This window comes from Plectropomus leopardus, chromosome 7 (assembly GCF_026936395.1).
Source record: "Plectropomus leopardus strain MGB_pleo_1.0 chromosome 7, ASM2693639v1, whole genome shotgun sequence".
Taxonomy (NCBI): domain Eukaryota; kingdom Metazoa; phylum Chordata; class Actinopteri; order Perciformes; family Serranidae; genus Plectropomus; species Plectropomus leopardus.
In genome coordinates, this window is record NC_142182.1 from 14,847,752 (window position 1) to 14,860,495 (window position 12,744).

The 12,744-nt window shown below is 39.5% G+C and overlaps 1 protein-coding gene across 2 annotated transcripts in view; it reads right to left on the reverse strand.

Moving 5' to 3' along the window:
* Nucleotides 1-1,314: 1,314 nt before the first annotated feature.
* The window catches only part of LOC121950691 (SITS-binding protein), a 31,216-nt gene continuing 19,786 nt past the window's right edge, over nt 1,315-12,744 (reverse strand). The window contains exons 6-11 of one of the 2 annotated variants that reach the window (XM_042496768.2): nt 11,902-12,099; nt 10,728-10,996; nt 10,457-10,593; nt 8,622-8,743; nt 5,183-5,362; nt 1,315-5,024 (exon numbers count right to left, since the gene is read on the reverse strand). In XM_042496768.2, the coding sequence (XP_042352702.1) occupies nt 4,851-5,024; nt 5,183-5,362; nt 8,622-8,743; nt 10,457-10,593; nt 10,728-10,996; nt 11,902-12,099 (1,080 nt within the window). In that variant the 3' untranslated portion in view covers nt 1,315-4,850. Of the gene's footprint in view, nt 5,025-5,182; nt 5,363-8,621; nt 8,744-10,456; nt 10,594-10,727; nt 10,997-11,901; nt 12,100-12,744 lie in introns of those variants that run through there. The other variant, XM_088080002.1, reaches the window with a different exon arrangement.

Here is a 12,744-nt window from a genome sequence, read left to right on the forward strand (position 1 = left end):
GAACTGCGCTCAGATTTTAAAAAAGTGCCATGTGAATCTAAGTGATTGAGGCGAGGGTGTAAACGGAGAGGGTGAGCTCGGAGGCTGGCGTGGTGGGGACTCTGCATGTCTGCGGCCAGCTGCACCTGTCTAACTGCCCTCAAGGAGCAGGGCCTGGGGCCCCAAGGTGGAGCTCAGCCAAGGGGCAGCGGGAGAGGAAGGAAAGGAAGAGAAGCTTATGCTGAGCTGAATGTGATTCCCCTGAGAATCTCTCCCACCGCGTGCTCACCAAAATCTATAAATAACTTTTATTAGGTTTAAGTGGAATTAGTGGAGATGTTAGTCGTCAGCATGTTCACGGATATATAGACATAGACTTTCTGACATGAGGAGATGGAAGAGTGCGGGGTGTTAATAATAAGAGCCTTGCACACACACACACACACACACACACACACACACACACACACACACACACACACACACACACACACACACACATGCACTCACGCAGGAGCATGCACATGTGCAAGCTGGCACGGACACAGATGCAACAAATACAACAAGAAAAACCAAATTTCTTACAAGATGATCATTATTTATTTGTTTCCCATGTTTGCATATTTCTTTTTACGTTATGGGCGTTGGAGCCTATTATCCCACAATCCTTTGGTGCCAGTTGCAAGTCTTATCTTGACATTTCTAACCTAACCCTAACCAACCCCACTCCTCTCCACCTAAAATTTACCAATCTAATCAACAAATGCAATGAGTACCAGCCAATTAGAGAAAGAGAAGGGCTGGTCATTCCTTTTTTCAGCCACTTTTCGAAGAAAAAGCACTGTGAATTACAACTTCCAAGTATGTGACGTGATGCCATTAGGCCTAAAAAAATGTTTTTAATAGAAATTGTGAAAGAAAAGTCTGTAAATAACTACCTACATTTTGTGTCTCAACCCCCACAAAATGACTTGTTTTACCATCAGAATTTGATCTATCTGTCCGATAACGTTTGGAAACTCCAGAAGAGTCGCACAATTGTATTGTTTTATCCCCATTCAAGTTAGTGGAGAGCTAAACTCAAACACTGTATCCAGGCCTCTTTATACATCTTTGAGTTGTAGTTACTCCATTGAGCAAGAAAACAACCCAGCAGATATTTTACTTTGCTGGAAATGCTCTGTATTGTTGCAATTTGCTATTACAGAGAACAACTACACAAATAAGTAGACAGTGTAGGCCATATATGGAAGTGTATTACCTGAAGCATCCAAATTGTTCAACACTTACACATAAAATATGTCCTGAAATAAACGTGAACTAAATTACTCAAAGTGAAGTAAGAAAAATGTAAACTTTATTGCAACTTTGTCATTCTAAGTTCTCTGATTTACAGAAGAGAAAAACACTTGTAATGGCACAGTCATCGTAATATGTACATTGCTGATACTGCAATAATCCAGACACTCGTGTCATCCAGATTTAAGAGTGGTATATTAATTAAGGCACATGATTCACTCAGTCTGTAGAGAGAAGGAATAATACATCAAAGCTTTTCCTGCAATTTATATGTGAACATACCACAGCATTCCGTAAAAGTATTAGAACGGGGAACCAGAAAAGCTCCTTGCGCAAAGGGCTTGGTTGGGAAATCACAGTTTGTCCATTGTACATTCAGCTCTGGGAGAGATTAAGACGTCAATGTGTTCACAACATATTGCGTTGCACTAAGACATTTAGTGATTTGATAAGCTTCAGTAGACCTGAGTGTTGGAGTTGATACAGTAAATGTGTTAGATCGAAGTGACACCATCACTTTAGCGGTAAAACATTCACTAAGGTTTCAGAGTCTGTATCATCACTGCCGGCCAGTTAAGATCGTGTTGTGAAGAACAAATCATAAAGACAACTAACTAACTGTACAGTGAGCAATGCATCGTGGTGCAAAGATTGTTACATTTCTCCATGGGCTAGTTTTGAGTATAAAGAGAATCAGAAAGAGAATCAGTTATTGTATTCACATATCATTTGCTTAAAGCATTTAGTCAGGGTTGACATCAAACATAATCATACATAAGTAATCATACTAAGCTAAAGCAAGCAATGGAAGTAAATGTGATTACAATGGCAGTCCAAAAAATGAGATACAGGGTTTATGTCAAATGGCCACTGCACCTCTGTAACTTAAGAAAACATATACATTTCTGATTAATTCAAGATGGCTGCAATAGAACCTATTACCTGTTGCAGCATCCTATTCATGTACTTTGGGGTCCAAAGATCACTTTCCCCCACGTCGTCCTATTAAAGAAAGTTTGACATATTGGGAATTTGGTTATTCTCTTTCTTACCGAGACTTAGAAGAGAGGATTATTGTCACTCGTATCTTAGCATAAAAACTGGAAACTGGAGGAATTGTCTGCCTCTGTGCCAGAAAATCCAGCACATGACCCCTAAAAACCCACAATTCATAATTTTTACACTTTAGTTCGAGTGTTAATTAAACAAGCAAGATATAGGATGTAAATTGTGAGCTTGTGCTGGTAGTCAGATTTTGTTTGCTTTGCTTGTTTGCCAGGCTAGCTGCTTACCTATGTTTCTAATCTTTACACTTACGCTGCCATCAGATGGAAGTCATGAGCTCATAGTTACAACATGGGTGTGTAGGATACGCTTGGCGTTCAAGCGGTTAAGTTGTGAGATTACCGCTGCTAGGCAGAAGTGTCTAGTAGTCACCTAGGCTAACAAGCAAGCAAGCGGGTAACATATTGTGGGAAATGCAAAGACTGCTGGGAAAATAAATATTTGCCTCGGTCATAGTATAAAATTCCGAAGAAAAATGCTATTCGATTAAAACTACAAAATTTTAACTAACCATTAGGCTTGAGCGGTATCAGAGTATTGTGGTATACCAGGGTATTTAGAAATTCCAAAAGTATGTTTTTCAGTACCGTCATAAATACAGGTGCTGCTCTTTCTATTAAACACATTGTATAAAGCGCACAGCATGCACCACAAAAAGCTCAGTCTCCAGTTTCTACTCGTGGAACAGGCAGCTGAGCTGAAAGATACCACGACACCCAGTGGTGTAAGGATAAGTTAAAGGACTGTAAACAGCCGGTGGCCAGCAGCAGCAGAGAGACTGTGAGGATTGATGACATGTTTTTTTTTTTTACATCTAACTTGGTGAACTGAGGGTTTATTTTGACCAAACCAAAGCTAGTGATTGTTGGAACAGTAGATTTACTAACTGGATTACTAGCAAAGGTATCAAAGACAGTTTGTGTGAGTTTAATTTTGTTTCTGTACATCTATGGGTGAAGGAAGTGTGTTTAATGAGTTAACAAGGCAATTAAGCCTTGTCTTCCCTGATTGAGGGAAAGCGGAATTCAAAGGATGTACAGTTTTACACCTACTTATCAAATAACAGGTTTGAGAATATTACTTTTCTTAACATTTTGTGGGTTTCTTTTATGTATTTATCAGTCTGAAAAGCTTCTACCATCATATACTGAATACCCCAATGTAATTTCAGTATAAGATATGTGGGTATGAAATATTATATACCTCCCAAGCCTACTAACTATTCATCAAAAAAATAACTTCCAGGGCCTCTGCCATTTCTGACAGTGTTAACAAACAAATCATAACTTGTGAACTCTGAGCTTTAAGAAAATTTCAATTTCTGAGGTTGAGAATACCCAAACTTTGGGAGGTTCATATGGACTCTTCTCGTGAACGCTGTTAACACAACTCCATTGACAGGCAGCGTATGCTTGGCTGGCTAACCCTCTGCTCGGGGTGGCTAAATATTTAGGCCTACCACACAGGTGTAACAGCTTTATCCTTCTCATCAAACTCTCTGCAGTGAATAAATGTATTTCACAATATGTCCAACTATCTGTTAAGAATCTTTTTTCAACCTCCACGGTGTCGTCAACAAGGCTTTCTTCAGACACTCATAGAAGAGCATATCAACACAACATTAGACAGACTTGATAAAAAAATGAGCAATCCTTACAAAAGCCCTTACTACAGCAGGTTAGTAAGAAGTTAACATTGAATCTATATTCAAATATAGCCAGAGTTACAATTACAGTGGCTTGGCCTCAAGTTCATCCGGCCTACAGTACTAAAGGACATTCAGGCGTGTCCAACAGAGTGGTATGTTGATAAATTAAGTGAAACTACTCTAAGAATAAGTGCTAAGTATAAGGGGTGACAGGTTGTTGTGTCTGATGACTCTGTAAAGCAGACAAAAACCATAACTTGAGGTACATTCATAAAACATCAGCCCATTGGCATGATAAGTTCAAGTAAAAGCCTCTCCAATGAGTGAGCAAGACATACGGTACCACGGTGCGTCGGTCTCAGTACAAAGCATTTTGTGAGCCAATTTCCTCCCAATAAGCCTTTTTATCCTTCGTCCGTCTATATCATCATTTGGTCTTCTTGAGAGATTCAAGCAAAACAAGGGGCTTGCATTGTTCCTCCTTATCAAGAGAGCCAGCAGCGACTAAAAATTTAAAGACTGTAGAAATGCAGTATGTAAACGCACAGATTTCTCCAGAACTTACATACAAAAAAAAAAGCAGAACAAATTTTAAAAAAGTCCGGAAACAAATCAGCCAAGAGGTAAAACCGATTAACATTTTAAAAAAGGATGAAAAAATTGTCACAAAGGAAAAAAAAATCATTTTGAATTGTAAAGTGCAAGTATAAAAAAAAATCTTTCTACATATCATCTCAAGCCATGAGACAGGTTCAATGGTCTTTAGTGGAAAAGTGCAAGTTGAAAACAGCACGAGAAATTTAAAAAAAAAAAGAAAAAAGAATTTGATTCAAAACAGTAACAGAATAAGTCATGTGACTCAGCTTCTCCGTAAGAAAATGGCCACCTCCTCCAAGGGCACGGGGTAGTCCTGTAGGAACGTCCCCCCGTCAAACACCTGAGCGTTCTGGCTATCCTGCCACTGGAAGCCCCCGTCAGGTAAGTAAATATCCCTCTGCACTGCCCCTCTCTCCACCACTGGTGCCACCAGGACCTGGAAACACAAATCAGTTTGGTAAATTCAGATGTCAGAGAGATTGTGTACTTAATAAGTGAGACATCAGGTTACAGCTGGGGGGGTTGATTTGTGCACTATCAGATGCCAAGTATATCGGAACTTGATCCCTTCTCATCAGAACATCATTAAGTCACCTCGTCTCCGATGAAGAACTGGTCATCAATGGTGAAAGTCATGGGGTCACTGGGACTGAGCCACCACATCGGCCGGTAGATGGGGTTTCCCGTCATCTGCCACTCCTCTGCATACTTTTCTATCAGTGGGACCACATCCCTCTGGTGCTTGGCTATGTAGGCCCGTGTTAGGTTTAGCACCTATGGGTCACCAATGGAGAGAGGAGCATAAACATAATGAAAATTATAGTAGAAATAATCAATTACATACGTATATTTTTGTTTGTAAAATCATGCATTTTCATACTTATAAGTATTTACCAGCCAGTAAAAGAAAACTAATTGAGGAATCTATTTAGTCAAGTTATTATGTCATCATCTCCACGTTTATTTTCATTCAGAACCATCTCATCATGTTATTAATATCCAGCCGAATCACTGGCATTCCCAGGGCAAATTTACATTTCAGAGGATAGCAAAAAGGGAAAGTAGTCTACAGTCTATTTTTAGCGGGTTTACCCATGTTTAAAAAACCTGCTTGCATGCACTATTTTGGTCAAAAAATGGTATTGAATAGGGCAGGTCATGCCCCCCACCCCAGTGAAAATAATTCTAGCTTAAAGAGCTTGTTGAGTGCTCAGGTAGCGATATCCTGTAAAACACGACTACCTACGGCATCCATTGTTATCAACCATGTCGGCATAGTTTGTCAGCAAGGGGGCTAAATAATGCTCAAGAATTAAGCAAAATTTTAAGGGGAAAACAATTGGCATGGCCATTTTCAAAGAGGGTCCTTGAAAACTCTGATCTCAAGTTATCCAAATAAAATGGGTTTTGCAGATATCCACAAGTAATCCCTAAACTTGAGGCTTATTCTCAGTAAATGTCTTGTTCCTTACAATCAATGTACGTCTTGAAAATAAAGCTGCATATTTGTCTTTTTAAGGACAAGGGCAACCAGCCTATTAAAAAAAACAAAGGATCACCGAACATGTACAGATACATAACACATTAAAACAGGATTGTTGTGAAACTCAAAGGGCTAACTTAACTGGTATTGGCCATGCAAATCAGATAATTAGTTATTTTAAATTAACTGTAAAAGAGGAAACCACAGTTTATGACTATGCGATTCTTTTACAGGTGAAGAGGCGGAAGTGCCTTTTTTTTGTGCCTTTTCGTTTCTCTTTGTTTTGTGTGCTTTTCCAGGTGCAACCCTCCCCTCCTCACCGTGCAGAGAGTGATTGAGCACACCTGTGCTTAATCTGCTGATTAGGAGCATGCAGTATATAAGGACTGGAGAAGCCAAACGTCACAGCCAGTGGGCCAGTGTGACTGCTGTGTGTCAGATTGCAAACAGAAGAAACTAGTTGTAGTGAACCAGAATCTGTGATCTTTGCTCCTGTTTTGGAGGGAGGGTGGTGAAATTTTGTGTGTTTACTGATTTAGTAATTTAATTGTTAAATTTAGTGTCGCTTTCTCTGCTCTTAAAGAAAGCAGTTTTTTGTTACTTTTTTGTACACTTTTATTGCCTTGTTTATTTGTATATAAATCACAGCTTTTGTTTATACACCCATTTCCGCTTGCCTTTTCCCCAGTTTCATTTTTATTGTTACTCCCCTCATTCCTTGAGCCTGATCGGAGTGCGTAATTGATATAGTTTTTAACTAGTCTATATACCCCAACATCATAAAATAATTCCTGCAATTCAGTTATGGCTTTTAGTGTTGGTTTGCCACCCCAAGATTTTCATCTGACCACCCTCATGAAACATTTCTGGAGGCGCCACTGAGCCAAATATATTTTCAAGATATCTAGAACAATTGAAAAACAAAAACACAAAAAAAACCTTTCCTTAACTAAATCATCTGACTCAAGAATTTCAGGACAGGAATAATAATGACAACAAGCTCTGCAAAAGCCGTTTGTGCCATCTCTGCGTCCAGACATGCAGTCAGAACTTCAGAGCAGCCTATTGTTGACTTAGTGGTTTAACACTGTCCAAGTCTTCCTCTTGTCTCCCACTGTCCAGCATTCCAGTGAGGGTCACATCCTCTTCAGTGTCCCATGACAAAAACAGAAAACGTGACCGCATCTATAAAAAATGTCTTTTTATGAGTTTGGTTTGAGAGCGTTTGTAGGAATGAGCTTGAAGTCACAGCCTGGCTTTGAGTGGGTCTTTCTCTAATTGAAAAGCCAGGCGTGTGTGTGGGTTTGTGGTTTTACTGCTATTTGATTCCAATGTGGTCGCTGCTGTGACCTGTCTATGACTGAAGTATCACACACACTGGAAATAAAGGTGCACCACATTTAAACTACAGTAAAACACCCATTTAAAAAAGACTCATTTATCAAGTGCAATGCAACAGTTGAACCACCTCTGAAATTTCAGTCTCACTTCATCCAAGTTTATACTGTAAGTCGAAAGCCACGCAAGGGACCCAAATGGAAAACATTTCTGCTGTCAAATGTCTAGCTGTCCAAAAGGCCTATTTTTATCTTTGTCACGCAATGCAAGTCACAACTAATATATTTTGTTCCCCCAGTCCTCTCTTTATGAAAAAAAAAGGCTGTTGATCACTCCCACTCTGTCACACTTGTCAATTACTCATGGAAATCTTAATTGCCACAATAAAGTATTTTTCCAAGACTTGTCCTAAAATTCATTATCATTCCTGCTGAAGTGGCTCTTGAGAGTGAAAGTGAGCCATAAATCTAGAGGAGGGATTGTAATTCGGAACAGATGGACTCTTAACCACAGGTGATGTCGGGAGGGGCCGGGCAGTCGCTCAGAAGAAGGGACGGGCCGGCAGGGGAGGGGGGAAATAACTCTCTTGAGAAGCATCAAGTGCTTTTCTGTTCAGGAACCTGAGTCGTGAAAAGTATCGATATCTGTCACAGGACTCTGAGATTGCAGAGATTGTTTTCCTGCCGTGCACGGTGAACAGTACATTCCTGATTTCCAGCGGAGAGAGTCAGGGTTCCAGTCCTGGCTCTCCTGCTGCCAGATCTGAGTTTCAATAGACCTGGTCTCAGCAGCCCTCGTGCTCCTCTGCAAAACACACCGGTGGGAACTTCTCCACATTGACCCTCAAAACTAGGGAGAGGCTGCTGGGTCAATAAACTCTCCTTCTCTCAGCTCTTTTCATAAGAAACCTTAACCAGTCTACAGGAAGGAAGGATAATCTCTCACTCCTTAAAGAACATCTGACAGGCAGCATTCACACACCACTTCACCTAATCTCTCTCAACGTAAATCTTCACCAGTGAAAATTTTAGAGAAAAATGTGCAATTGTAATCACATCTAAATGTGGATAAGGCGGATAATATGACAGCTCCTCAGCCTGGAGCTGCAGTGGAAAGAGTTGCTGGGTTCATTTGTAGCTTCATGAAGTGCTGATTGCTTTGTGATTTGTTTTTTGGTTGTAGACTTGCAAAATCATAATTCTAGTTGCATACCCGGTCCTCTCCACAGACCCAGGGCGGTGTGTGGAAGCTGATAACAGGGAGAAAAGCTGCGATCTCCAGCCAACGGATGAACAACTCCTCATCTGTGACCAGGTCTCCAGACAGAGAGCCACCTGCAGAGAAAGAAGGAGAGAGATGAAGAAATATTCCCTGAACACATTATTTTATTATTTAATTATTATATTTTAGAAATATGTAGATTATATTATTGTTTCTCTGTCTTTTGAAATTAGCAGATTCAAACAATATCATTGTATTATTCATTTATATGTAATGTGAAGTAATTGTTTATTGAAAACCAACAATGTCAATACTAATTTAAGGCTATTTTTTCCTAATTTAAAAATAACTTTACTCATACTGTGCCTGCATTATCTGCTATTTGGATTTTATCCACTCATGTATTTAAATTGTGTTGTATATTCTTAACTTGTACACGTTTAACTATATTGTGTGCCTTTTTATCTTAATATTTTTTGTCTTAATTATTGCCCATACTGTGTCCTCATATTGTATTATTTAAAATTATTTTAGGATGCTTCTTAACATCAGGCAAGGGACTACTGATGAAAAATAGCTCCCCAGCTAACTCAAGTGCATTTACATTTGTTTAAATGTGGATTAATGTACAATGTCCGTTTTTCAAATAAATAAATTACAAATATGCATGTGAGCTGGGGAGAAGAAGGAAATCCCTTTTTTTAGCTGCACATACTAAAGCTTTGGACAAACCTGAGGATTAACTGAAACCTACAGTAAAAGGGTGAACCACATGCAAAGAATGTTTCCACCAACTTGTGCAGATCTTTTTTTTTTTGCAGATCTTTTAAACTCTTTAGCACTCTGGATAGATTATAAACCTTACAGTTGAGTGAATTATATTAGATAACACACTGAATGACTCGCGATTAACAACTGAAGATTGGGCGGGAGACAACCTCAAGAAATCCTGCAAAAACAGCACTTTTCACATGTACTTGTACTACTAAAAACACACAGGGCGAGCAACCAGGTGCCTGCACTATTATATTCAGTGTAATTTCTGCTAAAATAAAACAGAAAAAACATCTTGACTATCTTCAGCTTCACACACACCTAAAACAGGCAGTCACATGCTTCAAAAGCTTTTTCTGCCGTGGGTTTGAATATGGCCATAAAAGGAGAAAAAAGGCTGTTTGGGTGAGATCCTGTGTGGGCAATGTAAACTGCAGAGACAGAGAGAACTGGAGGTGAGAGAACTTTGCAAAAGTTAGCTAACTGTCGGTAAATCTGTTTATTTACAGATTTTTCTCTCGCAGGCTACACACAAGTGCTGCTGATGTCAGTCGCAAATATCAAACATGTTAAAAAAACCTTTATGAGAACAACAGGCAGTAACTGGATCTGAAGACACTACACTATTTCATCTGCTGGCTCTGAAAAATAGGACATATGAGCATAAAATTAGCTATCTACCATCTTTCATTTGTTTCGAGTATTTAATTGTCATGTGAAAATAGGCATGTATTGTGTGTTCACACTGTGTACATCTGTAAAAACACAAAAAATACCATGTCTCATGAGAGTCTAAGTGTGAAGTATATCAGGTACTATTCTGTGTGTAGTTGCCTGACAGACATCAGATGTTTGACCGGCTTTGATCTGGAGGAATTTGAAAACTTACAGGATAAAACGGGAGTCAGATGTGTTCATAGTCTGTTTTTTTTTTAAGAAAAATATGAATATATGAATAATAAGAATATGCTCTTTCTTTGTTTACATAAAATATTAAGTACTATAGTGTCATATTAGAGGTGAGAAAAGTGACCCATAGGCTGTGGTATTACCTACTGCATCAGGAATGAGGAAGTTGTATCCCAGCAGAGTGTGGTGCAGCAGGGAGGGAATGATGCCCTTCAGGCCCATTGGGCTCCAGTCGGACTGCAAGGGGGTCATCCTCACAAACAGAGGCTTGTGGCTCGACCTGAGACACATACATCATCATAATAAGTAGAAGAAGCAACCTCACAAAGGAAAATGTCCCTCCCTATTAAAAGAGGCAGTCACAACTGGGTAAAAATGACTGTCAAGGGAGCATACAAACATGATATACATTACCGTGTCCCTGCTGTCACGATGGTGGAGTCTCCTATCCTTGTGGCCAGGTCGGCCAGCAGGCTGATATACTTGTCTCCGCTGAGAGTCTGCGGCGGCCGCAGGGCTTGCTCCTCAAACAGATTTCCTTCGCCCCCCTCCAGCATGACATACTCCATCCCCAAGTGGGCCTGCAGGGATCCCACCCTGTCCAGGAACCAGCTCACCGCTCCTGGGTTGGTGATATTTAGCTTAACGCAGAACTTTCCTTGCCACTGACTCATCACAGGGATCTGAAGGACAGAGAGTAGAGTTCATTTTACACAACCTGTATTTTGGTAATTAATTATGAACCTCATGGTGTTGAGAAGGTTACTTTTGAAATGTAAGGGTTACAGATCACTAGAATGTAACTAAAATGTAAAAAGTTATGCAACTATTTAATTATTTCATCAAAGTAATGTAACTTAATGCATTTGATTACTTTTCGAACAAATGAAATAAAGCTGGAAAGACCTTAAAGCCTAAGTGCCTAAATACTGCGCTCAAATTTGTGTCAACGGCTTTGCTGACCTGCGTTGTCCAAAAATATGCCCAAAGTAGGCATTCCTGCATAGCAATAGGATGTAAAGCAACAGAAAAAATGTTTTATTCAACATATAAACTTTCTACTGAAAATATATATATTTTTTATACATCCATAACCCCTTTGTAATCACCAACATTTTGATTAGTAACTGTAATTTATTTACAGTTTTTTTTTTATCAGTGACCGTAACTGATTACAATCACATTTATTTTGTAATTAAATTACAAAATATTACAGCGGAACATCAGAGGCTCTGCTGTTGCAAAATGGATTTTCTGGATTAGGCCATGTTCACACTGCTCTGCTCTTTATCAAGCTGTAACCAGTGAATGGAGACAGGCTTCAGGACAGATGGAAAGTGTTCACTTTGGAAAAAGTTCTGTGTCTGGTTTCTTTTTATAAAGAGTGTTCTCGTAAGTTGAGGAAAGTTCAATGTTTTGGAATAAGTTTTCTGTGAATGGACCAATGACAGTGTAGAGGAAGTGGAGTTCTCCCCTTTAACCACAACAACAACAACCAGAGTGAAATCAGAGAAACCTTGGATAAAAGTTAACACGCAGAGGACTGTGGACACAAGTACAGGATGAGTGTGCTCCGCTCAGGTCTCACCAACTGTCCCTGAGGGGCTGAGGGGAGACTGAGCCAGTAGGCCTCGGTGCCATCCACGAGGGAGGTGTGGAACTGTGTGGTGTCCACGCCCAGGAAAGGGGACAGGGTGATGGAAATGTTAAGAAGCTTGACAAGTGGGAGGTCCCTGGTCAGTCTCTTGGACATCCCCCTTTTCCTGCTGTTGAGGTAGTCATGGTCCTGCAGAGAGACACAGAGATAAACTGTGACGACTGCATTAATAGCTTTGAACGGAAAAACACTTTGCATTGCGTGAGGCGGACCAGTACCAACATTATTTCACAGTAATTTCAACAATAACTGCCTATATTGCATCTAAATAATAAATAGTAATACAATACAGTGCTCTAATGAAACAATCTAAATGTTCGCAAACATGTAAAACAAGCAGCTTAATACAAGGCACAGCAGCTTTATTTATGACACATTGACGTCTCCATGTGGACGCATTGCTTTGTTAACTAGTAGTGACAATATGACCTCTGTCAGAACCTTTTAACATACAATATAATCCTTTGGAAATCACATGGTAAAGTCAACAAAGATTTTAGGTTACATAACTGTGGAAAAAACCTTTTAAGAATACAAAGATTGACCCCAGGAGGCGAACCAGCTCTGGGAAGAAAAGGTAGATTAGCACATATTATGTAATTTCTTAGAATTTTTTTTTTCCTCTAATTTCTTATTTTGCTCTTTTCCTTGATTTTAATTCCACATAAAATGGTCCTTTTTTTTTTTTTTTTACTTACGATCATTGTTGCCCATCACACTCCTTTAGAGCTTTAAACTTCATGGACAATGACAAGTTTCCATGCAGCTACACTT